The 25,557-nt window shown below is 45.2% G+C and overlaps 1 protein-coding gene across 1 annotated transcript; it reads right to left on the reverse strand.

Moving 5' to 3' along the window:
* Nucleotides 1–24: 24 nt before the first annotated feature.
* Nucleotides 25–21,270, reverse strand: LOC126085012 (zinc finger protein 543-like). Its single transcript, XM_049899896.1, is given in 6 exon segments — nucleotides 25–1,299; nucleotides 10,589–10,590; nucleotides 11,205–11,306; nucleotides 11,367–12,743; nucleotides 19,839–19,965; nucleotides 20,882–21,270. Coding segments are annotated over 6 exon segments (2,904 nt in total). The 5' UTR covers nucleotides 20,912–21,270; the 3' UTR covers nucleotides 25–33.
* Nucleotides 21,271–25,557: the final 4,287 nt, after the last annotated feature.

The raw sequence follows: 25,557 nt of genomic DNA on the forward strand, positions 1-25,557 counted from the left end.
TTCTCTTCAAATGATCTGCCACAGAACGTTTACTCATGGGGATGGCTCTTGTGGGCTTTCCCTTAGGTATGAATGATCAGATGCTGAGTAAGATGGTTTCTTTGGCCAAAGATTTTTCTCAGTGGTTAAATTCAAAAAGTCTTTCTCCAAAAGGAGTCCTTGGATGTTGACTGAGGTTTTCCCACTTGTGAAAGGTCTGTCCATGTCTGTTACACTGATAGGACTTCTCCCATTATGAATCCTTTGGTGCTGAGTGAGGGATGAGCTGCGACTGAAGGCCTTCCCACATTCACTGCATTCATAGGGCTTCTCCCCAGTGTGGATGATGGCATGTCGAATGAGATTGGTGCTCCGGCAAAAGGCTTTTCCGCACTCGATGCACTCATACGGCTTCTCCCCTGTGTGAATACGCTGATGCCTCGTGAGGTGTGACCTGCGGTTGAAGGCCTTCCCACACTCAATGCACTCATGGGGCTTCTCCCCAGTGTGGATGCTGTAGTGACGAATGAGGTCTGCCCTATCGCTGAAGGCTTTCCCACACTCTTTGCACTCAAAAGGTTTTTCCCCAGTGTGGGCTCTTTTATGCAAGACAAAAGTGGAGTAGTGGGTGAAGGCCTTTCCACATTCACTGCACTCATAGGGCTTCTCCCCAGTGTGAATCCGCTGGTGCTGCTTGAGGTGTGACCTACGGTTGAAGGCCTTGCCACACTCCATGCACTTATAGGGCTTCTCCCCAGTATGAATGATGTAGTGCTGAATTAGGTCTGCACTCTCGCAGAAAGCTTTCCCACATTCATGGCATTCAAAGGGTTTCACTCCAGTGTGAATCTGCTGGTGCCACGTGAGGTATGATCTACGGTTGAATGCCTTCCCACACTCAATGCACTCATAGGGCTTCTCTCCCGTGTGGATAATGTAGTGTCGAATAAAGCCTGGCCGATCACGAAAGGCTTTCCCACATTCTTCACACACAAAGGGCTTTTCTCCAGTGTGGCTCCTCTTGTGCAAGACAAAAGTGGAGCGGTGGGTGAAGGTCTTCCCACACTCACTGCACTCATAGGGCTTCTCCCCAGTGTGAATCCGCTGGTGCCGAGTAAGGTGTGACCTGCGGTTGAATGCCTTCCCACACTCTGTGCACTCGTAGGGCTTGTCCCCAGTGTGAATAACATGGTGCTGAAGGAGGTGTGTGCTCTTGCTAAAAGTTTTCCCACACTCTCTGCACTCATAGGGCTTCACACCAGAGTGAATTCGCTCATGTTGAGTAAGAAGGCAGTTCTTGTTAAACACTTTCCCACATTCCTTGCATTTATAAGGATTTTTGTCTTTGTGAGCTGAAAGATCTTTACCTGGTCCACTTACATCAAGTTTAAGGACAGCATCTCCTGGAGAGACTTGCTTCTGTAGAACCCCTGAGCGGATACTTTCATATGTCCACCTACCATTATGTTCAGGGCATACGTTCCTGGGGAGCCTTTCCTTCTGGGAGTCTGTCCTTGGCCTCAAGTTACCTTCCTCAATATTCGATGGCCCCACTTGATCCACGGCTTGCTCCAACCAGGAGTTCCTTGAGGCTCCCTGTGTCATTTGGTCCTGGAGTGACACTTCTTCAGACAAGGCCGGGTGACAAATGATAGGCTCTGTTGTTGCAAGCTTTTCACTACCACCTGAAGGGGACGCAATATGTAAAATTAGTGATTAGTGATCGGCATTAGTAATGCTAACATAGAAAAAATAAAATCATCTCTTCAGTGAGAGCATTAAAATGGAAATAATTCTTTATGCCTGCTGTGTTTCGACATCTCTGAAACCCAGGTTTGCCATTTCTTTCTTTTTTGGCTCTTAGTTTTTTGAAATCTATACAGGGAAATCCAGCGGACGAGTCTAGGGCAGGGGGCACAGGGTCTGGAGTGGAGTCCCTTGCTCAGTGTTAAGGCCGGGGACAGGGAGACAGAGTAATGATGACACTATATGTGGTGAGCATGCTCTAAGCCAGGACAGCTCAAGGTGCTACAAGAGTCTAGGGAAGAGGAACCTAAGGCAGCCCAAATGGGAGATAGGAAGAGATCAGGGGCTGTCCCAGAAGAGGTGTCCCACAAGCTGTGTCCTAATGGAGAGGGATGAATTGCCAGATAGAGAGAGTGGGCAGGGCACTGCAACCTTAGAAGCAGAATATACAAAGGCACAGTCTTCAGAGAACCCAGGGAAAGGCCATGCAGGAGAGGAGATTGACAAAGCAGAGACAGGCAGGGCAGAGAGGAGGCTTATTTCACGGGTTCTGATTTGGATGACATGGTGATGTCTATAGCCACACCCAGGGCAAGGCTTATAAGGCAGAAATGAATAGGATCTGGGTGGACATATTGAGTCTGGTATGCCTGAGGAATGGATAGGTGAAAATATTAGCGAAAAAGACACAATCTGACGTAGAAAATTATAATCCTTTTCTTGAACACATAAGCAACATTATGATAAATGTTGAAAAAATTGAAGTTGTCAAGGATTTCATTTTACTTGGGTTAACAATCAACACCCATGGAAGCAGCAGTCAAGACACACTGTATTGGGCAAATCTGTTGCAAAAGACCTCTTTAAAGTGTTAAAAATCAAAGATGTCACCTTGAGGACTAAGGTGTGCTTGACCCATGCCACAGTATTTTCAATTGCCTCACGTGCATGTGAAAGCTAGACAATGAACAAGAAAGGCCAAAGAAGAATTGATGCTTTTGAATTATGGCGTTGCCTGAAGAATGAACAAGTCTGTCTTGGAAGAAGAAGAGCCATAAGCAAAGATGGTAAGACTTCTTCCCACATACTTTGGACATGTTATCAGGAGGAACCAGTCCCTGGAGAAGGACATCATGCTTGGTAAAGTACAGGCTCAGTGAAAAAGAGAAATACCCTCAACAAGATGGACTGACACGGTGGCTGCAACAATGGGCTCAAGCATACCAACGATTGTGAGGATGGCACAGGACCGGGCAGTATTTTGTTGTTACATGTAAGGTCAATGAGTCAGAACCAATCCAATGGCACCTAACAGTAACAACTTATAAATGGAGAAGTGACACAAGAAACAGAAAATCTGAGGATCCCAATATCTACTGAAGAAATTGAATTTATACGTAAAGCCTTTACCACCAAGAAAAGAATGGGACAGTAAGCTGGTAATTCAGGCAAATGTTATTTCTGTAGAGGAGACACAGGGATAGGGAAGAGAAGAAGCACACAGATAAAGTTAAGCTGAGTATACATAATATTTTCATTCTTTGGATGGATGATGTTATTCAATGTATTATTTTCAAAAAAATGAATAAGCAAACAAAAAATTAATTAAATCAGGGTCATTCACAGACCAATGATAAGTGTGTGTCATTAACCAAAGTTTATGATTAATCTAAATTTGTACACCTGAGGTCCACAAAAGAAAAAATTTGAGGGCGCTTGAGTATTATGGTTATGATCTTGGTCTCCGACCACAAAAAACCTAGCCTCAAGTCCCAAGAGAACTCAACACTAGTTTTGTGGCACACTGTAAGCCACTCAAATTCCCTATGCCTCCATTTTCTCTTCTAAAAAAATAGGAATAAAAGCAGAGCTTGCTTTACAGGACTGTTATGAGGATGACGTTGAACAGTGCTCAGGGAATGCTCAGTATGGTGCCAGGCACCAAGTAAGAAAGCAGTATGTCTTAGTTATCACTTTTTATTATGGGATAATCAAATATATACAACTGGGAGCTAATATGGAATGATATAAGTTGAAGGTATAAGCACGTTCGAAGTAACCTTAAGTGTATTAAGAGTAAAAGACTGGGCCGTGAGATGCCTGATGAAGCTAACGTTGATATGGCAATCGGTGTAAGAAGAGAACAAAGTTCCAGGGAGAATAGGGAGAGACAAACCAAGAAGACCAAATGCTACAAAACTCAAGCATGATAGTCTGATAAGTTTGGGCTGCGTGATAAGCTCATGTCGTATAGAAGGTAAGTGTGCACACTCCGAAGCTAAAACACTGCAATTCATATCTGCCTGTACCAAGTCAGATGATCTTAGACAAATTATTTAGTTCCTTAAGTCTTAATTTTCTCATCTCACAAACTGAGACGCTCTTAGTTCTATCCTCACAGGCTGTCATGAGGGTTAAATGAGAAAATGTTTACTAGCACTGTGCAGAGCACTTGGCAGTGTGTGAGTGTTCAGGGCCCATCATGATCATTGTCATTGCTGTATTCGTCAATTAGGATGACAGCAGCGACCTAAGCAAGAGTGGTTTCTATACTTTGGTATAGAGGAACCTCACCACTGGGCCTCAAAGAGTAAAGGGGGGGACGTTACCAAATGCTGACAAGAATGTGGAGCAACAGGCACATTCCTATTCATAAGATAGTGCAGTGTGGGACAAAGATTTGGCCTTCTCTATCTGGCCTCTGCAGATAGCATGATCAATTAAGGTGCTCTTTGTCTTTCTGAAATAACCAGGCAAGTAGAGGTTATACATGCCCCACACCTGCTGAACTAACTTCTGGAAAGAAAGGAGGTATGATGCTGTTATGCATATTCATTGACTGTATCTACCATGACTATGCATTAAGGGCCCAATCATGCATATTCACTGAGGTCCCACGACTAGGGGATCTGGGGTCTTGGAGGTCTCTCTTCAGGGCCTACCAGATGTTTGAGAACATGCAGGGGAGACAGAATGGCACATCCCTGGAAACAATGGAAGCCTCATGCTAGGACTTTTCCCAGACCTTGCCTGAGACCATTATAATAAATAAGTTAACTATAAGTACAGGTAACAGCTTCTGTGAGCCATTATAAAGATTAACAAATGCACAGGGGCAAGTAGCCAGCAGGCAGGGCACAGTTGATTTGTGTAGACCCAGCTATGGATGACTGGATGATAGAAAAAGGCTGACAGGCAGTTGATGAAGGAGGATAGAGTCCTTCTAGCTTGTGACCTAGTCCCAGGGGACAAGGGAGAGAAAAGCGGGATAGGTGGTCTGATGTGCAGGGAGCCTAGAGCCTGTTTGTACTGCAAACGTGCCACCCGTTCCCAAAAGGGTGAAGAGTCTGATGGTGTGGGAGGACAGAAAAAGCACAGGTCAAACGGCTTCATGGCTCTCACATTCCCAGAGAGGTAACGACAAGAAGATTCCCAAGGGGATCTAGTATCACTAGTATCCTTGAGGTCTGCAGAGACCCCCACTTGCCCAGTTCTGGGCCACCCACCTGGAATGGTGCTTAGGGAGAGGTCTTTCTTCACAGCCCATAGCTCTTGCCCATGCTCCAGCTCACAGATCAGCTCTGGTTTGGGCACAGGACACCCTGTTCAAGAAGGAAGAGGACACAGGGATTTTTGTGAGAAGAAATGAAACCTCTCAGTCTAGTCTGGGACTTCAGGATGGGAATGAGACCTCAGAATGAGGCTGCTCCCATCCAAGCAAACAAAACACTGACCTGTGACCTGGAAACCCAAGATACCAACACCCTCCTGAAGCCTCAAAGACTGTGGACAGTAATGCTGGCTGTTCAGGCAGCACCATTCCCTCTGACCTCCAGCCTATCGAATCTCAACACTGTTCAGACAGCCGAAGGACCCAGGGAAATGGCCCCTCCTTCCAGAAGGTGCTGTCTAATTAATCCAAGGCAGTGGGTATTAAATCTGCCTGTACATCAGAACCACCTTCCTCTGTCTGGTTCCCATTCACATAACAACTAAAACAGAGTATCTGAGGAGTGAGGCTGGGACATGAGCAGGTTTTTAAATGCCCCCGGGTGATTTCTGACCTCAGGGAGGATAGAAGGCAATGGTCTCCTCCTCAATCTGCAAACTGCATCCCCAACATTAGTTATCTGACGTAGGCAAGACATGAAGGCCCCAGGAAATAAAGATGTCTCAAACCAAGATCATGTTCTTTACATAAACAATGAGTGGCACTGATAGTGAATGCATCCTGGGGGCCCTGCCTGACTCATTCCTGTTAGGGAGAACATCCTATCACCCATGGCCTTGTTAACTGGACTGCGGAAATACTCCACCCAACTGAGGTTGGTCTGTTAAATCCCTATCTGGAATGTAAAATAAAGACCTAACATTGAGGCTGATCTGTGCTGGGCATGGGAGTGAAATATCAAGGGAAGTACGTCCATGAGTGGTCATTTCCTGTATCAAGAATGTCCTCCCAGTGGCCAGGTGAAGAAAAAGACTGAGAAACAATACAAACATGTAGACAAAGGTAGAACCAAGGACTCTGGGGGCCTCAGACAGCGAGGAATGAGGTGGCCAATTCCTGTCATAAACTCCCTAAGATGGAAAAAGCCAATGTGAAAGACAGTGACAGAAACAGACCCATAGAGAGAAGACAAGACAAGGGACTCAGAAGCCAGGACATGATATTCATACTTTCTCTCATTTTCTACACTGTTCCTTCATGGGACCTGGCTGGAAATCCTGCCTGGGATTCTGCAAGACACTCCCATTTCCTTCCAACACATCCTGTGAGCCATTTTAGGGAAAGTGAGTTTCTTCCACATTAATCCCTCAATGGGGTATAAGAAGATCAGCCAGGCCTGGAGAAAGGTGGCAGAGGGGGTTCCCTATCTGTGGGTTGCCTGCATGGTGAAAAGATGAGGCCTTACCCAGTGAAACAAAAAGCCTGCAGGTCTCCAGCATCACCTCCCGGTACAGGGTCCTCTGGGCCAGGTCCAGCTGACCCCACTCCTCTGGTGTGAAGGTCACGACCACATCCTCAAAGGTCATAGTCACCTGGCAAGTCAAAAGGAGGCAGCAGTGATGATCTTGAGCCTGTTGGATGGGACGAGAGCCTGTCTATGTGTCAATGATTAAGGTGTAGAGAGACTCAAGGCCCAAATCACCCACCAATTCCTGAGGGCCTAGTTCTGTGCTGGGATGCTCCTTTTGAAAGAACACATCGGTGTAGAACAGAAAAGCTTCCTATTTGGGGAGTCATTAGGGAACAGAACAGTAAGCACTGTAAGAAATCCCAGGATGAGAGTGATAACAGAAAAAACAATAATATAATAACAATCACAGTAAAAGTGGTGGCAACTGAGCCTCACTGGTTCTCACTGCTTTGTTCACTGTACTGCTGGGTGGGTTCTCAATGCCTGCCTTTAGGAGATGACACAAACTATTTGTACCACCCAGGAACTCCAAACTTCTAGAAAAGGTCTCTCTAAAGAGGTGATATCTGAGCAGCTGCCAGAAGGATTCGAGGTGAGGTCTTCAAAAGATCTGAGGACAATGTGTGAGGCGGAGGGAACTGGAATGGCAAAGGCTGAAGTAGAAGAGAACCTACTGCGGTCAGGTTGGTGGGTCTGGTGAGCAGTGAACCAGGGAAAACTGGAAGGGGTCAAGGTTGGACGTGGTAGGCCAGAGCGGATCCGGTAGGGGGTTCATGATGGAGGACTGGATTCATTATAAGCGTCGCGGGTACCCTTGGAAGGTGCATCATTCATCTTTCCACCACTGACTGAGCAGCTGTCAGAGGCCTGACACTGTTCTAGGACTTCGGATAGTAAGGAGCCAGTCAGAGCGACTTGCCATTAACAAACAGCTGCAGAGAGAAATCCCAGCGACCTTTTCTAGCCTTCCAGCCGGCCCAGGAGCCCACTCTGACCTAGCGGAGAAATAGCAATTCCAAAAACATCCTCCACTCACCTGCTCCCGGTCCCTCAGCTCCACCGCCATCGCGGGACCCTGTGGCAGAGCAAGGCCTAGACAGGAGGGTTATCGGGTCAGGCCCCAGTGCTCAGCCGATCCCACCCCTGCCCTATTCTGAGCGGGGTGATCTCGGATGACTCGCACCCCGGGCCTCAGAAACCCCCATGTAAAAGGCGTCCAGGCCCGGCGCCGCTTCGGGGATCGCGTGGAGCCCCGGCGGGCGCCCAGGAAGCACTCTCGTTACAGGGCTAGGGAAAGTCAAGCTTGTACAATGGGCGGAAGTGTGTCCTGTCCTCCTCCCCGTCCTTTACTACTCCATCCCTAAAGTAACAGACCCGACACTCAAATCACCACAGCCGGAGCAACATAACAGCTGCAGATAAGTGACGTAAATCGCAAACGCAGGAAGTCCCGCCCCCGCCGACGTGGGCCGCAGTAAACACTTCCATCCTAGACTGTCATTGGCCCAGCGCCTGCCCCAGCCGCGAGATGCACGACCTTGCGGGAAACGTAGTCTTTCTCCCCACCAACTCCCCCCGCTTCAGCCTGTGATCTCTTTTCCAAGTGTGTCTTCTGCACATAAAAGTAGAGGAAGCCCAGTGCCCCGCCTCAGACCCACCTATGGACGGTGAGCACAGCTGGGGGAAAAAATGGGCGAGTGTGAATCCTTCCTTGGAAGTATGTCGGAAACCGAGGCTCTCAGGAGGGCATCTGCCGTGTGCCCCGACAAGCGCAAAGTCGAGGAATCCGGACCTTGTCTAGGTCTGACTTCCCACCGGCGTTCACTTCTCTCCGGGCCCTGTCATAAGTATCCGATGAAAGTAGGACTCCAGAAGTCCGGTGCAGACCCGTTTTCTTCGCACAACCCCTCCGCCCCCCTTCTGTGGCACTTGGCCGGGTGTCACATTTGAACGGTGCATGCGCTGTTGACGGGAGCAGCAGAAAAGTGGATTTGTCATTCTCTATATTTTTAGGCGAGGAGGCTGCAAGTGGGACCAGCTTGGAGGGTAACCCAGGACTCTAATTTCAGGCGTGGTCCGTGTGAAATGTCTATTAGACCCAAAGTAGCTGGATCAAACAGGTAATCCCACATAGGAACACTGGGAGAGAGCTCTGTCTTGGAGGTATAATTTAGGAGTTGTTGGCATACACTCTTGTTTCAAGTGATCATAATGAGTGAGATCATCGAAGAAATGAGTGTAGATGAAGAATGGACTCGACAGAGGGTCAACCCTGGACAACCCCAAACTTAACTGGCTGGGAAAAGAAACCAACAGTCATGTTAGTTCTACCAATCATCCCAGAGGTATATTATGGAAAGTCTTATAAATCATCTCTGGATGTCAGGGATTTTATCTTTCTGGCTGAATGGCCCAAAAGGTTTCAAGTCCTAGCTGGAGAAGTAAGGATTGCAGCACCAGCTGTGCAGAGAAATTAAAATCTAGACCCATCCATAGAAAAAACAGTCTCTGGCAGAGAGCCTTTACATTTCCTTTTTCCTTTCTCTCCTAATCTGAACCTAGATTTTCCCCCCAAACTGTCCCATTGCTTCCACCTTGAAGACTTTTCTCTGCAGTCCACTCCAATTACACAACATAAAGCTCCCACCCAATGCTAACCCTGTTGCCTTTTCCCAGTCCTTCCTTCTTGCTCTGGGACTTGAAACTTTCAGGGCCATGATAAAGGATTTTCCTTGGGCTGAGATGGATGTACACTGCCAAGTTTCCTCTTGCTCAGCAGACAGCAAACTTCAAAGTCATCAATTCTTAAGAACCAGCTGACAGGAAAGGAAGAAGAGAGCCCCTTTTCTGGAAGCAGGGGAAGGGAGAGTCAGGGATCCTGAGTGTCCACCTTCCACTTCACTCTGCCCTCCCTCTGCCACCTTTCCCTTCCCAAGGGCCCAGCCCAGCTCAAGACAATAGCTTGCCACTCCCACAATTGCTTTTTCATCCCTTCTTGGTTGGTATTTCCACTTCCCTTCCTCTTTCAGGCACAAAACCAAAGACACATGGTTGAGATGCTGGGTAGTTTTGCTCATTAGCTATTGATGTCCTATCCCGTGGTACCTATGAACCAGACCTTTTTCAATATTGGGTCTTTGAACATGTTATCAAATGGAGGAATTTCAAAAATGTCATGACCACAGACATCATCGGGCAACTAAAGCCATGGTGACAGTTGTAATACCCCCATGTACTTGCATGTACACATCCTGGTTTACCTGTTAAAATTTCAGTTGCTTTACTTTGAAAGCAAGTCTTCACACAAGATGAAAAATATGATTCCTCCTCCATATTTTTCTTAGTTTATCGTGATCCTTTAACTATGTGTTTTATTTTGTTTCAGCTGTAATTCAACCCTAGAAAACTGTCGAGGTAGACTTAGAGAAATTTCTCTATAGAAGATTAAAAAAGCTGAGGAGCCCTAGTGAGAGTAAAGAAGAGGACTCACCTAGGAAAGTCACAAGTTCCACTATCATCCACATGCCACAGAAGCAAAAAGAAAAAAAGAAATAGGGATTAAAAAAAAGCAAATGTTGGGCAATTGAAACTACATGAAGAAATGATTTTTTTTTTTTAAATCAAAGGGTTCAACAGTCTGAACTGGTGCAATAAAATATTTCTATTTGTATGTGCCTTGCTACCTCCTTAAATATAAACTACTTCATTATTTAAGCCTTCATATTTCTCCTAAAGTTTTATATACCTCAAGGGTAGTAAATGTTGTGGAACAAAGAAAGCTTTCAAGAAATTGTTGCAGATCTGCCCTCAACTGATAAACTCCACTGGCACTGGATACCAGTGAACTTATAATGAGGCTGAGGACCTTTTGGAGCCCTGGTGGCTCAGCAGTTAAGAGCTTAGCTGCTAACCAGCCACACCTTGGAAACCCTATGGGGCACTTCTACTCTGTCCTATAAGGTCACCATGAGTCAGAATCAACTCGACGGCAATGGGTTTTCTTCTATTTTTTGAGGACTTTTTACTGCAGAAACAATACTCCCTTACCCTCAAATTAGAACTCAATGACAAACTGTAATAAGCTTGGCAGGGAATTCTGAAAAAACTTATCTTTTCTACGTCTCCTCTGTCTCCTCATTATTTGCTTAACTATTCCTGAGATAACAATGCAGAGTAAACTCAGACAGATGTGGCTGAAGCTTTTCCTAAATGAACAATGATTACTGGGTCCCCCTCCTGGATGAATTCTCAAAGGTAGAATCAGAGACTAGGCAGGTCAATGTCTAATATGACTGTTAGATGAGAAGTAATGATTTATGGCAGAATGCCTTTTCACTTGTGACCTTTCCCTTTGGCATGAATGTCAGATGTTGAGTAAGATGCTTCCTCTGGTCAAAGATTTTCCTCAGTAGTTACATTTAAAGCGTCTGTCCCCGGTAGAGGTCCTTAGATGTTGACTGAGGTTTGCCCACTTGTGAAAAGTCTTCCACATCTGTCACACTGATGTGGCTTTGCCTTTGGTACTTGACCTATGGTTGAAGGCCTTCCCATATTCACCGCACTTATAGGGTTTCTCTCCAGTGTGAATAATGGTGTGTCAAACAAGGTTGGTGTTTTGGCTAAAAGCTTTCCCACACTCAACACACTCATGGGGCTTCTCTCATGAGTGGGTGATGGAGCGTCGGATTAAGCCTGGCTGATCACAAAATGCTTTCCCACGCTCTTTGCACGCAAAAGGTTTTTCTCCTGTGTGGCTCTTCTTATGCAAGACAAAAGTGGAGCGGTGGGTAAAGGCCCTTCCGCATTCACTGCACTCATAGGGCTTCTCCCCAGTGTGAATCCGCAGGTGCTGTGTAAGGTGTGCTCTTTGGTTGAAGGCTTTCCCACACTCACTACACTCGTACGGTTTCTCCTCAGTGTGAATCCGCTGGTGCTGTACAAGGTGTGACCTGTTTTTGAAGGCCTTCCCACACTCACTACAATCATAGGGCTTCTCCCCAGTGTGAATCCGCTGATGCTGTGCAAGGTGCGACCTGAGGCTGAAGGCCTTCCCGCACTTTGTGCACTCATAGGGCTTCTCCCCCGTGTGAATCCGCTGGTGCTGTGTAAGATGTGCCCTTTGGTTGAAGGCCTTCCCACATTCACTGCACTTGTAGGGTTTCTCCTCAGTGTGAATCCGTTGGTGCTGTGCAAGGTGTGACCTGTTGTTGAAGGCCTTTCCACACACTGTGCACTCATAGGGCTTCTCCCCAGTGTGAATCCGTTCGTGTTGTGCAAGGTGTGACCTGTTGTTGAAGGCCTTCCCACACTCACTGCACTCATAGGGCTTTTCCCCAGTATGAATCCGCTGGTGCTGTGCAAGGTGTGACCTGCGTTTGAAGGCCTTCTCACATTCTGTGCAATTATAGGGCTTCTCCCCAGTGTGAATCCGGTGGTGTCGAGTAAGTTGTGATCTGCGGCTGAAGGCCTTGCCACACTTAATGCACTCATAATGCTTCACACCAGTGTGAAATTGCAGTTCCTGTGCAAGGTGTGACCTGTGGTTCAAGGCATTTCCACAGTCAATATGCTCATAGGACTTTTTTCCTGTTTGGACCTTAAGGTGATGAAGGAGGTGTGTACTCTTGCCAAAGGTTGTCCCATACTCTGTACACTCGTAGAGCTTCACGCTAGAGTGAATCCACTCATGTTGAACAAGGAGGCAGTTCTTGTTAAACACTTTCCCGCATTCCTTGCATTTATAGGAATTTTTCTCTTTGTGAACTGAAGGATCTTTACCTGGTCCACCTGCGTCATATTTAAGGAGATGATCTCCTGGAGAGACTCGCTCCTGTACAATCTTGGAAGGGACACTTTCATCTGTCCACACGCCATCACGTTCAGGGCTTATGTTCCCAGGGAGCATTTCCTTCTGAGCATCTATCTTTGGCCTCAAGTGCCCTTCCTGAATATTCGATGATCCCTCCTGATCCATGGCTCGCTCCATCCTGGATTTCCTTGAGGCTCCCTGTGACAACTGTTCCTGCAGTGAGTCTTCCTCAGACAAGGCCAGGTGACAAGTAATAGGCTCTGTTGTCTGCAGCTGTTCACAGTCACCTGAAGAGAAGGCAATGCGAAAAATTAGTAATTAGTGATTAGCATTCGTGATGCTAAGATGTTGTTGTTACTAGTTGCTGTTGAATATATTCCAACTCATGGCAACCTACATAGGAAGAAAAGAGTTGCTTCAAGGGGTTTTCAATGCTGTGATCTTTTGGAAGCAGATTGTCAGGACTATCTCCCAGGGCGCCTCTGGGTGGCTTAGAACTGACAACTTTTCAGCTAGAATACGTAACCATTTGTGCCACCCAAGACTCCAATGCTAACATGTTAGTGTTGTATGCCATCGGGTAGATTCTCACTCATAGTGACCTACAGAACAGAGTAGAACTGCCCCATAGAGTTTCATAGGGTGTAAATCTACAGGAGCAGATCACCAGGTCTTCTTTTCTTGCAGAGCGTGTGGAAATACTGCCTCTGTGCCTGCAGAGTTTTGACATCTCTGAAACCCAGGTTTGAATTTTCAATTCCAGACACGACATGGGTGGACACAGTAGTAATGACACTGTGTGTGGTGAGTTTGCTGTAAGTGAGAACATCTCATGGTGCTACAACAGCATTATGAAGGGGTACCTAATGCAGCCCAAAGAGGAGACAAAAAGGGATCAAGGGAGATTGCCCACAGGAGACTATATGCAGTGAGTTCTAACAGAGGTGTAGGAGTTGATACACAGAGAGAGTGGGAAGATGGCTGTAGCCTTAGGAGACAGAAACTACAAAGGTAGTCTTCAGAGAACCCAGGGCATGGCTGGGCAGGAGAGAAGGGTATTGCTGAGAAAGCAGAGACAGGTAGGGAAGAGTGGAGGCCAGTTCCCAAGGTTCTAACAGGGGTGATGGTACGGATGGCCGTGGCTACTCCCAGGACATGGCTTGTAAGGCAGAACATGAGTTCTGCGTGGACATATTGAGTCTGGTATGCCTGAGGAATGGCCAGGTGAAAAGACTGGTCAAAGAGACACAATCTGATGGAGAAAATTACAATCCTTTTCTTGAAGACATTAAAGAAGAGCTATATAAATGGAGAACTTGATACAAGAAGAAAGAGAAAATCTGAAGATCCCAATGTCTACTAAAGAAATAGAATTTATATGTAAAATCTTTCCCACCGAAAAGGCTGGGAATAATAAGGAATGGAATAATAAATGGATAATTCAGGCAAATGTTATTTTTGTGGAGGAGATGCAGGGATAGGGAAGAGAAGAAGCACATAGACAGAGGTAAGTCGAGTATGTGTTAACGTTCTCATTCTGGGGATGGGATGGGTGGTGTTATTGAATATATTATGGAAAAAAAAAAAAAAGAAGATACATAGACCAATGGAACAGAATTGAGAATCCAGACATAAATCCATCCACATATGAGCAGTTGATATTTGACAAAGGCCCCAAAACAGTTAAATGGGGAAAAGACAGTCTTTTTAACCATAGGTGCTGGCATGACTGAATATCCATCTGCAAAAAAATGAAACAAGACCCAAACCTCACTCCATGCATAAAAACGAGCTCAAAATGGATCAAAGACCTAAATATAAAATCTAAAACGATAAAGATCATGGAAGGAAAAATAGGGACAACGTTAGGAGCCCTAATACATGACATAACCAGTATACAAAACGTTATTAAGAATGCAGAAGAAAAACTAGATAACTAGGAGCTCCTAAAAATCAAACAACTATGCTCATCCAAAGACTTCACCAAAAGAGTAAAAAGACTACCTACAGACCGGGAAAAGTGTTTAGCTATGACATTTCCGATCAGCGCCTGATCTCTTAAATCTACATGACACGGTGAAAACTCAACTACAAAAAGACAAATAATCCAATTAAAAAATGGGCAAAAGATATGAATAGACAATTCACTGAAGACATTCAGGTAGCTAACAGATATATGAGGAAATGTTCACGATCATTAGCCATTAGAGAAATGCAAATCAAAACTACAATGAGATTTCATCTCACTCCAACAAGGCTGGCATTAATCCAAAAAACACAAAATAATAAATGTTGGAGAGGCTGTGGAGAGACTAGAACACTTCTACACTGCCGGTGGGAATGTCAAATGGTACAACCACTTTGGAAATCGATTTGGCACTTCCTTAAAAAGCTAGAAATAGAACTACCATACGATCCAGCTATCCCACTCCTTAGAATATATCCTAGAGAAACAAGAGCCTTAACACGAACAGATATATGGACACCCATGTTCGTTGCAGCACTGTTTACAACAGTAAAAAGATGGAAGCAACCAAGGTGCCCAACAACGGATGAATGGATAAAGGAATTATGGTATATTCACACCATGGAATACTACGCATCAATAAAGAACAGTGAGGAATCTGTGAAACATTTCATAACATGGAAGAACCTGGAAGGCATTATGCTGAGTGAAATTAGTCAGTTGCAAAAGGACAAATATCGTATAAGACCACTAATATGAGAACTCAAGAAATAGTTTAAACTGAGAAGAAAACATTCTTTTGTAGTTATGGGGCGGGGGGAGAGGGATATTCACTAATTAGATAGTAGATAAGAACTACTTTAGGTGAAGGGAAAGACAACACACAATACAGGGGAGGTCAGCACAACTGGACTAAACCAAGAGCAAAGCAGTTTCCTGAATAAACTGAACGCTTTGAAGGCCAGCATAGCAGGGGCAGGGGTTTGGGGACCATGGTTTCAGGGGACATCTAAGTCAATTGGCATAATAAAATCTATTAAGAAAACATTCTGCATCCCACTTTGAAGAGTGGTGGCTGGGGTCTTAAATGCTAGCAAGCAGCCATCTAAGATGCATCAATGAGTCTCAACACACCTGGATCAGAGGAGAATGAAGAACACCAAGGACACAAGGTAATTATGAGCCCAAAAGACAGGAAGGGCCACATAAACCACAGACTACATCAGCCTGAGACCAGAAGAACTAGGTGGTGCCTGGATACAATCAATGACTGCCCTGACAGAACACAACAGAGAACCCCTGAGGGAGCAGGAAACCGGTGGGATGCAGACCCCAAATTCTCATAGAAGACCAGAGTTAATGGTCTGACTGAGAATAGAAGGACCCCAGTGGTCATTGCCCCCAGACCTTCTGTTGGCCCAGGACAGGAACCATTTCCGAAGCCAACTCTTCAGACATGGACTGGAGTGGACAATGGGTTGGAGAGGGATGCTGGTGAGGAACAAGCTTCTTGGATCAGGTGGACACTTGAGACTATGTTGGCATCTCCTGCCTGGAGGGGAGATGAGGGGGTAAAAGGGGTTAGAAGCTGGCGAAACGGACACGAGAAGAAAGAGTGGAGGGAGGTAGTGTGCTGTCTCATTAGGGGGAGAGCAACTGGGAGTATGCAGCAAGCTGTATATAAGTTTTTGTGTGAGAGACTGACTTGATTTGTAAACGTTCACTTAAAGCACAATAAAAATTATTAAAAAAAATAAATGAACAAAAATAAATTAATTTAGGGTCATTCATGAACCAATGATGAGAATGTGTCATTAACCAAGGTTTATGATTAATCTAAATCTGTATACCTGAGGTCCACAAAAGAAAGGGTTAGAGGCTACTCGAATATTATGATTAAGATCTTGGTCTCCAACCACAAAAACCCTACGCTCAAGTCCCAACAGAACTCAATATTAGTTTAGTAGTACACTGTACGCTACTCAAATTCCCTACACCTCCATGTTCGCCCCCAAAAATTGGGATAAAAACAGAGCCTGCCCTACAAGACTGATATGAAGATGACGTTGAACAGTGCCCATGCCATGCTCAGTATGATACTAGGCACCAAATAAGGAAGCAATACGTGTTAGTTACCACTTTTCGTTATGGGACAGTCAAATAATATACAACTGGGAGCTAATGTGGAATCATGTAAGTTGAATGTATAAGTATGTGTAGAGTAAACTTAGAGTATTTAAGAGTAAAAAGAACTGGCTGCGAGATACCTGATGAAGCTAACATTAATGTGGCAATCCAAGTAAGAAGAAAAAAAAAGTTCCAGAGAGAACAGGGAAAAACAAACCTAGAGGCTCAAATGCTGAAAGCAGATGCATGATAAAGTCTGATAAGTTTGGGCTGTGCTGCATAAGCTCATATAGTACAGAGGTTAAGCGTGTAGGCTCTGGAGCCAAAACACCTCATCTGGAGCCTCAGATGTTCTTGGACAAACCATTTGCCTCCTCTAAGTCTCAATTTTCTCATCTGACAAACTGAGAAACTCTTCAGTTCCTGCCTCATAGACTCATGAGGGTTAAATGAGAAAATGCTTGCAAAGGGCTTCACGGTTCCCACATCCCTACAGAGGTAACGACATGAAGTTTCCTGAGGGGATACAAGCCCAGTGGTCTCCTCGAGGTCTGCAGACCACAGGGCCCTCCAACAGCCCGGCTCTAGGTCATCTGCCTGGAATGGTGCTTAGTCAGAGGTCCTTCTTCACAGCCCATAGCTCCTGCCTGAGTTCCAAGTCATAGATCAGCACTGGTTTGGGCACAGGACACCCTGCTCATGGAAAAGGAAGAGGACACAGGGATTTTTCTGAAAAGACATAAAACCTCTTAGTCTCATCTGGGACTTCGGGATGAGAATGAGACCTCGGAATGAGGCTGCTCTCATCCAAGCAAGCCAAACTCTGACCTGTGACCAGCAAACCCAGGATACAAACACCATCCTGAGGCCCCAAAGACCGTGGACAGCAGTGCTGGCTGTTCAGGCAGCATTATTCCCTCTGACCTCCAGCCTATGGAATCCCAACACTGTTCCGACACAGCCACATGACCCAGGGAAATGTCCCCTCCTTCCAGAAGGTGCTGTCTAATTAATCCAAGTCAGTGGGCTTCAATCTGCCTGTCAGAACTACCTTTGGCTGTCTGATTCCCATTCACAAACAACTAAAACAATCTCTGAGGACTGAGTCAGGGGCATGAATACATTTTAAAACTCCCAAGGTGATTTTGGACCTCAGGCAGGGTAGAAAGCACTGGTCTCCTCAACTTGCTAACTGCATCCAGATCATCAATAGTCTGAGTTAGGCATGACACAAAGGCCCCAGGGAATAAAGAGGCCTCACAGACAAAGATAACATAGCTTAGCACAACACTGAGTGGCACTGATGGCAAACACCTCCCAGAGTCCCTGCCTGACTCACACTTATCTTGGAAAACAACCTATCACCCATGGATTCACTAACTGGACTGTGGGACCATTTGAGCCAATGTGCTCAGTCATAATCAAATCCCTATCTGGAATGTGGAATAAAGAGCTAAGATTGAGGCCAGGCTGTGCTGGGCACGGGAGTGAAACGTCAAGAGAAGTGTAGACACGGGTGGCCATTTTCTGCCTCACAGAGAACAGCAGCAGAAAAATAGAAAACATGCTGAGAAAAGTAGAACTGAAGACTCTGGGGGTCTCAGAAATTGAGGAATGAGGTGACCAATTCCTGCACAAACTCACTAAGACAAAAAAAGCCAATTTGAAAAGAAAGTGACAGGAACAGACACACAGCAGACAAGACAAGGGACTCAGATGCCAGGACATGATGTTCGTACTTCCTCTCAGTTTCTAGATTGCTTCTTCATGGGGCCCGGCTGGAAATCTTGCCCTGGGGTTTCGTGAGACATCCCCATTTCCTTCCAACACATTCAGTGAGCCACTTTAAGGGAGTATGTATTCATTCCAAAGGAAGGTGATCCAACAAAACGTGGAAATTACTGAACAATATCATTAATATCACACACAAGTAAACTTTTGCTGAAGATCATTCAAAAGTGGTTGCAGCAGTACATCGACAGAGAACTACTAGAAGTTCAAGCCAGATTCAGAAGAGGATGTGGAACAAGGGATATCATTGCTGATGTCAGATGGATCTTAGCTAAAAGGAGAATACCAGAAAGATGTTTACCTGTGTTTTACTGACTGCACAAAGGCATTCGACTGCGTGGATCATGAGAAGTTATGGGTATCATTGCAAAGAATGGGAATTCCAGAATACTTAATTGTGCCCATGAAACTGTACATAGACCAAGAGGCAGTTGTTTGAACGGAACAAGGGGATGCTGCATGGTTTAAAGTCAGAAAAGGAGTGTATCAGAGTTGTGTCCTTTCATCATACTTATTCAATCTGTATGCTGAGCAAAAAATCCAAGAAGCTTGGACTATAGGAAGAAGAATGCAGCATCAGGACTGGAAGAAGATAGGCACATGACACAACTTGCTTGTAGAAAGTAAATAGGACTTGAAGCACTTACTGATGAAGATCAAAGACTACAGCCTTCAGTATGGATTACACCTCAACATAAAGCAAACAAAAACCCTCACAACTGGACCAATAATAAACATCATAACAAACAGAGAAAACATTGAAGCTGTCAAGGATTTCATTTTACTTGGATCCATAATTAACACCCATGGAAGCAGGAGTCAAGAAATCAAACAACATACTGCATCGGGCAAATCTGCTGCAAAACACTTCTTTAAAGTGTTGAAAAGCAAAGACATCACTTCGAGAACTAAGGTGTGTCTGACCTAAGCCATGGTTTTTTCAGTTGCCTCATATGCACACAAAAGCTGGAAAATGAATAAGGAAGACTGAAGAAGAATTGATGCCTTTGAATTAAGGTGTTGGTGAAGAATACTGAATATACCACGGACTGCCAGAAGAACAAACAAATCTGTCGAGCAAGAAATACAGCCGGAACGCTCCTTGGAAGCAAGGAGGTGAGTCTTCATCTCAGGTACTTTGGACATGTTATCAGAAGGGGCCAATCCCTGGAGAAGGACATGATGCTTGGTAAAGTAGAAGGTCAGCAAAAAAGAGGAAGACTCTGAACGAGATGGACTGACACAGTGGCTGCAACAGTGGGCTCAAGCACAGCAACTATTGTGAGGATGGTGCCGGACCTGGCAGCATTTCATTCTGTTGTACACAGGACCGCTATGAGTCAGAACCAACTCAGTGGCACCTAACAACAACAGCAACATGTTTCTTCCCCAATAATCCCTCAGTGGGGTGCAAGGAGACCAGCCAATCCTGGGTCAAGAGGGCAAAAGGGTTCTTTTTTCTATGGGTTGTCTGCATGGTGTACACGTGAGGCCTTACCTAGTGAGACAAAAAGACTGCAGGTCTCCAGCATCACCTCCCAGTATAGGGTCTTCTGGGCCAGGTCCAGCTGCCCCCATTCGTCCTGCGTGAAGGTCACGGCCACATCCTCGAAGGTCAAAGACACCTGGCAAGTAAGAGAGGCAGCAGTGTTGGTCTCGAGCCTCCTAGATAGGAGGAAAGCCTGTCTGTCTGTCAATCATCATTTCGTAGAGACTCAAGGCCCAAATCTCCAAGCACTTCCTGAGGGCCTAGCTTGGTTGTGGGATGCTGCTTTAGAGAAAATACAATAGTACAGGAGATAAAAAGCTTCCTATGTGGGGAGTCATGAGAGAATAGGACAGTAAGCATTGTGAGATATCACAGAATGAAGATGATGATGATGACAACAACAATAACACCAATCAAGGTAAAAGTGGTGACAACTGAGCCTCACTGGTTCTCACTGCTTTGTTCACGGTGATGCTGGGTGGGTTCTCACCACCAGCTTTTAGGTTAGTAGGTTAGTACACAAGCACAAATCACTTGTACCACCCAGGAACTCCTAACTTCTAGGAACGGTCTCTTTAAAGAGGTGACATCGGAGCATCAGTCAGAAAGATGCCAAGGGAGGCCCTGTAACGATGTGGGGATAACGTCTGAGGCAGAGAGAACTGCAAGAGCAAAGGCTGGGATACTGAAGACAACCTAGTACAGAGAAGTTGGTAGATCTGGTGAGCAGTGAACCAGGGAAAAATGGTAGGGATCAAGGCGGAGGTGGTCGGCCAGGGCAGACCTGGATTCATGATGGAGGGCTGGATTGGTAAGTGCCATGGGTTCCATTGGAAGGAGCATCATTCATCTTTCCATCACTGACTGAGCAGCTGTCAGGGGCCCGACACTGTTCTGGGCCTTCAGATAGTAAGGAATCAGCCAGCCAGCACCACTTGCCCTGAACAAACAGCTGTAAAGAAAGACCCAGAAACTTTCTCCCCTTCCAGCTCGCCCAGGAGCCCTCTCCAACCTAGCGAGAACCAGCAATTCCAAAAACATCCTCCACTGACCTGCACCCGGTCCCTCAGCTCTGTCGCCATCGTGTGACCCTGTCGCAGCGTAAGACCTGGACAGGAACGTTACTGGGGCCGGTCCCCGTGCTCAGCCGACCCCACCCTGCCCTGTCCTAAGTTGGGTGACCGCGGATGATTCGCACTCAGGGCCTCAGTTTCCCCCGCGTAAAAGGCTTTCAGGCCCAGGGCGCCGCGTCTGGGATCGTGGGAGGCCTCAGCGGTCGCCCAGGAAACACTCTGGTTACAGGGCGGGGAGAGGTCAGGCTTGTACAATGGCGCCAAAGTGTCACTTGTCCTCACCGTACTTTCCTGCTTGCTCTCTAAAATAACAGATCCAGCCCAACACCCGCTTCACTATAGTGGGAGGAACCCCAGCGCCGCAGATAAATGACGTAACCCACAAAACACAGGAAGTCCCACCCCCGTAGACGTGGGCCGCAGCAAGCGCTACTTTCCTAGACTGTCAATAGGCCGGCGTCTCCTGCCATAGCAAGGTGCACGGGTTTAGCGGGCAACGTAGTCTTTTCCCCACATCCAGCCTGTGATGTGACTTTTTGTGTGTGTGTGTGTGCTTTAAATGAAAGCTTATAAATCAAGTCAGTCTGTTATACAAACATTTATATACAACTTGCTATATACTCCTAATTTCTCTCCCCCTAATGAGACAGCACACTCCTTCCCTCCACTCTCTCTTTTCATGTGGGTTCCGCCAGCTTCTGACCCCCTTCTGCCCTCTCATCTCCCCTTCAGATAGGAGATGCCAACATAGTCTCATGTGTCTACTTGATCCAAGAAGCTCATTCTTCACCAAGATCATTTTCTATCCCATTGTCCAGTCCAATCCCTGTCTGAAGAGTTGGCTTTGGGAATGTTCCTGTCTCAGGCTAACAGAAGGTCTGGGGACCATGACCACCAGGGTGCTTCTAGTCTCAGTCAGACCCTTAAGTCTGGTCTTTTTATGAGAATCTGGGGTCTGCATCCCACTGCTCTCCTGCTCCCTCAGGGGTTCTCTGTTGTGTCCCCTATCGGGGCAGTCATCAGTTGTAGCCAGGTACCATCTAATTCTTCTGGTCTCAGGCTAATGTAGTCTCTGGTTTATGTGGCCCTTTCTGTCTCTTGGGCTCATAATTACCTTGTGTCTTTGGTGTTCTTCATTCTTCTTTAATCCTGGTGGGATGAGACCAATTGATGCTGATTGCTGTTTAAGACCCCAGATGCCACTCTTCAAAGTGGGATGCAGAATGTTTTCTTAATAGATTTTATTATGCCAATTGACTTAGATGTCCCCTGAAACCATGGTCCCCAAACCCCCACCCCTGCTATGCTGGCCTTCGAAGCGTTCAGTTTATTCAGGAAACTGCTTTGCTTTTGGTTTAGTCCAGTTGTGCTGACCTTTCCTGTATTGTATGTTGTCTTTCCCTTCACCTAAAATAGATCTTATCTACTATCTAATTAGTGAATATCCCTCTCCCTCCCACCCACCTCTTGTAACCATCAAAGAATATTTTCTTCTCTGTTTAAACTAATTCTTGAGTTCTTATAATAGTGGGCTTATACAATATTTGTCCTTTTGCAACTAATTTCACTCAGCATAATGCCTTCCAGGTTCTTCCATGTTATGAAATGTTTCACAGATTCCTCACTGTTCTTTACCCATGCATAGTATTCCATTGTGTGAATATACCATAACTTATTTATCCATTCATCCATTGATGGGCACCTTGGTTGCTTCCATCTTTTTGCTATTGTAAACAGTGCTGCAATAAACATGGATGTGCATATATCTGTTCATGTAAAGGCTCTTCTTTCTCTAGGATATATTCCAAGGAGTGGGATTGCTGGATCATATGGTAATTCCATTTCTAGCTTTTTAAGGAAGCGCCAAATCGATTTCCAAAGTGGTTGTACCATTTTATATTCCCACCAGGAGTGTATAAGTGTTCCAGTCTCTCCACAACCTCTCCAACATTTATTATTTTGTGTTTTTTGGATTAATGCCAGCCTTGTTGGAGTGAGATGAAATCTCATTGTAGTTTTGATTTGCATTTCCCTAACAGCTAATAATTGTGAGCATTTCCTCATGTATCTGTTAGCTACCTGAATGTCTTCTTTAGTGAAGTGACTGTTCACATCTTTTGCCCATTTTTTAATTGGGTTGTCTTTTTGTAGTTGAGTTTTTGCAGTATCATGTAGATTTTAGAGATCAGGCGCTGATCGGAAATGTCATAGCTAAAAACTTTTTCCTAGTCTGCACGTAATCTTTTTACTTTTTGGTGAATTCTTTGGATGAGCATAGTTGTTTGATTTTTAGGAGCTCCCAGTTATCTAGTTTCTCTTCTGCATTGTTAGTAACGTTTTGTATACTGTTTATGGCATGTATTAGGGCTCCTAACATTGTCCCTATTTTTTCTTCCATGATTTTTATTGTTTTAGATTTTATATTTAGGTCTTTGATCCATTTTGAGTTAGTTTTTGTGCATGGGAAACCCTGGTGGCATAGTGGTTAAGTGCTATGGCTGCTAACCAAAGGGTCAGCAATTGGAATCCGCCAGGTGCTCCTTGGAAACTCTATGGGGCAGTTCTACTCTGTCCTATAGCGTCGCTATGAGTTGGAATCGACTTGATGGCACTGGGTTTGGTTTTGTTTTGGTTTTTGTGCATGGTGTGTGGTATGGGTCTTGTTTCATTTTTTTGCAGATGGATATCCAGTTATGCCAGCACTATTTGTTAAAAAGACTGTCTTTTCCCCCATTTAACTGACTTTGGGCCTTTGTCAAATGTCAACTGCTCAGGTGTAGATGGATTTGTGTCTGGATTCTCAGTTCTGTTCCATTGGTCTATGTATCTAGTGTTGTACCAGTACCAGGCTCTTTTTACTACTGTGGCGGTATAATAGGTTCTAAAATCAGGTAAAGTGGGGCCTCCCACTTTGTTCTTCTTTTTCAGTAATGCTTTTACTTATCCGGGGCCTCTTTCCCTTCTATATGAAGTTGGTGATTTGTTTCTCCATCTCATTAAAAAATGTCGTTGGAATTTGGATCAGAATTGCATTGTATCTACAGATGTGTGATGTGGCTTTTTGAAGTCTGTCTTCTTCACATAAACATGGACAAGGGCCAGTGTCCCACCTCAGACACACCTATTGACAGTGAGCACAGTGGGGCGGAACAAGGAACAAGTTGAAGACTATTCTTGTAACTCCCGCGGAAAGCAAGACTCAGGAGAAGAGCACATTTGCCTGGGGCCTGCGCACGTGCAAGAGCACCAGACCAGGCCCTCATCTCATACGTAGCTTCCTGCTCCCATTATATCCTCTCTGAACCCTTGTTGTAGGGGAAAAAAATCATAAAGTTTAATAAAGCAAAAATAAAGTTTTATTCAGCATATACTCAAAAAGACAGAAGTGGGAAGCAGACAAGCATGTTGCTTACAGCCATGTCTGCCTGAGTCCAAGGAAATATTACAGAGTAAGCAAGAATGGGAAGAAGGACAAGCATGCTGCCACAGCCATGTCTGCCAAGTCCAAGGAAATATTACAGAATAAATAGGAAAATGGACAAGCACGCTGCCACAGCTGTGTCTCTCTGAGTCCAAGGAATGTTACAGAATCATCAGTATATATTAACGTTACAAGATGGGCAACACCATTGAAAGTGTCACCTTTTCACAGATTGGCTAGAAACTGATCCTACATTTTGAATTGCCTTTCTTAACAATCATTGGTACAGGTTTCAGTAACGTCAGGAGGATCTTCATCGGTCCAACAAATTTCTATTCACTAAATGTTAATAGAAAAAGATAAGAGTGGAAAGTCTTTTGTGTTCTGGCTTATGTGAAACATTCCCTAAAAGATACTTCCCAAGATTATCTTAGCTATTGTCTTTATATCTCAGGGCCCAGTTTATGTGTGCTTGTGAGTCCTTTTGAGCCCTTATGAGCCCAGTTCCAGCTGGGCACATTCTCTATGCTCAAGGACAGGGAATAATGAGTCCAATATTATTTTCTAAATCACCCTGTCATACAGGATACGGATAAATGAGCAGCCAAAATACCCAATGAAAAAAGAACTCTGGAGAACTTGTGCAGACCCATTTTGCTCTCACTGGCTGCCCTCTCCAGAGGCATTTGGCTGAGTGTCACAATTGGATGGTGCACGCACTGTTGTCGACCGGAGCAGCAGTAAAGTGCATTTGTCATCCTGTAGACGAGGAGGCTGCAAGTGGGGGTGGCTTGGAGGGTAATCCAGGTCTCTAATTTCAAGCATGGTAGTCTGTAATGTCTTTTAGACTCAAAGCATCTAGATCAAATAGGCAATTCCATATATGAACACTGCAAGAGGGTTCTAGCTTGGAGGTATAATTTTGGACGTTCTTAGCTTACACTCTTATTTCAAGTTATCCTCGTGAGTGAGAACATTGAAGAAATGAGTGTAGATGAAGAATGGAATCAACAGAGGATCAACCCTGGACAACCCCAACATTAAGTGGTTGGGGACAAAAAACCAACAAAGTCATGTTAAGAGTTCTACCAATCATCCCAGAGGTATATTATGGGAAGTCTTATAAATCATCACTGGATGTCAGAGATTTTATCTTTCTGATTGGCCCAGATGGTTTCGAGTCTTAACTAGAGAAGTAAGAACTGCAGCACCAGCTGCACAGAGAAATTAAAAT

Source organism: Elephas maximus, chromosome 11 (assembly GCF_024166365.1).
Source record: "Elephas maximus indicus isolate mEleMax1 chromosome 11, mEleMax1 primary haplotype, whole genome shotgun sequence".
Lineage (NCBI taxonomy): Eukaryota > Metazoa > Chordata > Mammalia > Proboscidea > Elephantidae > Elephas > Elephas maximus.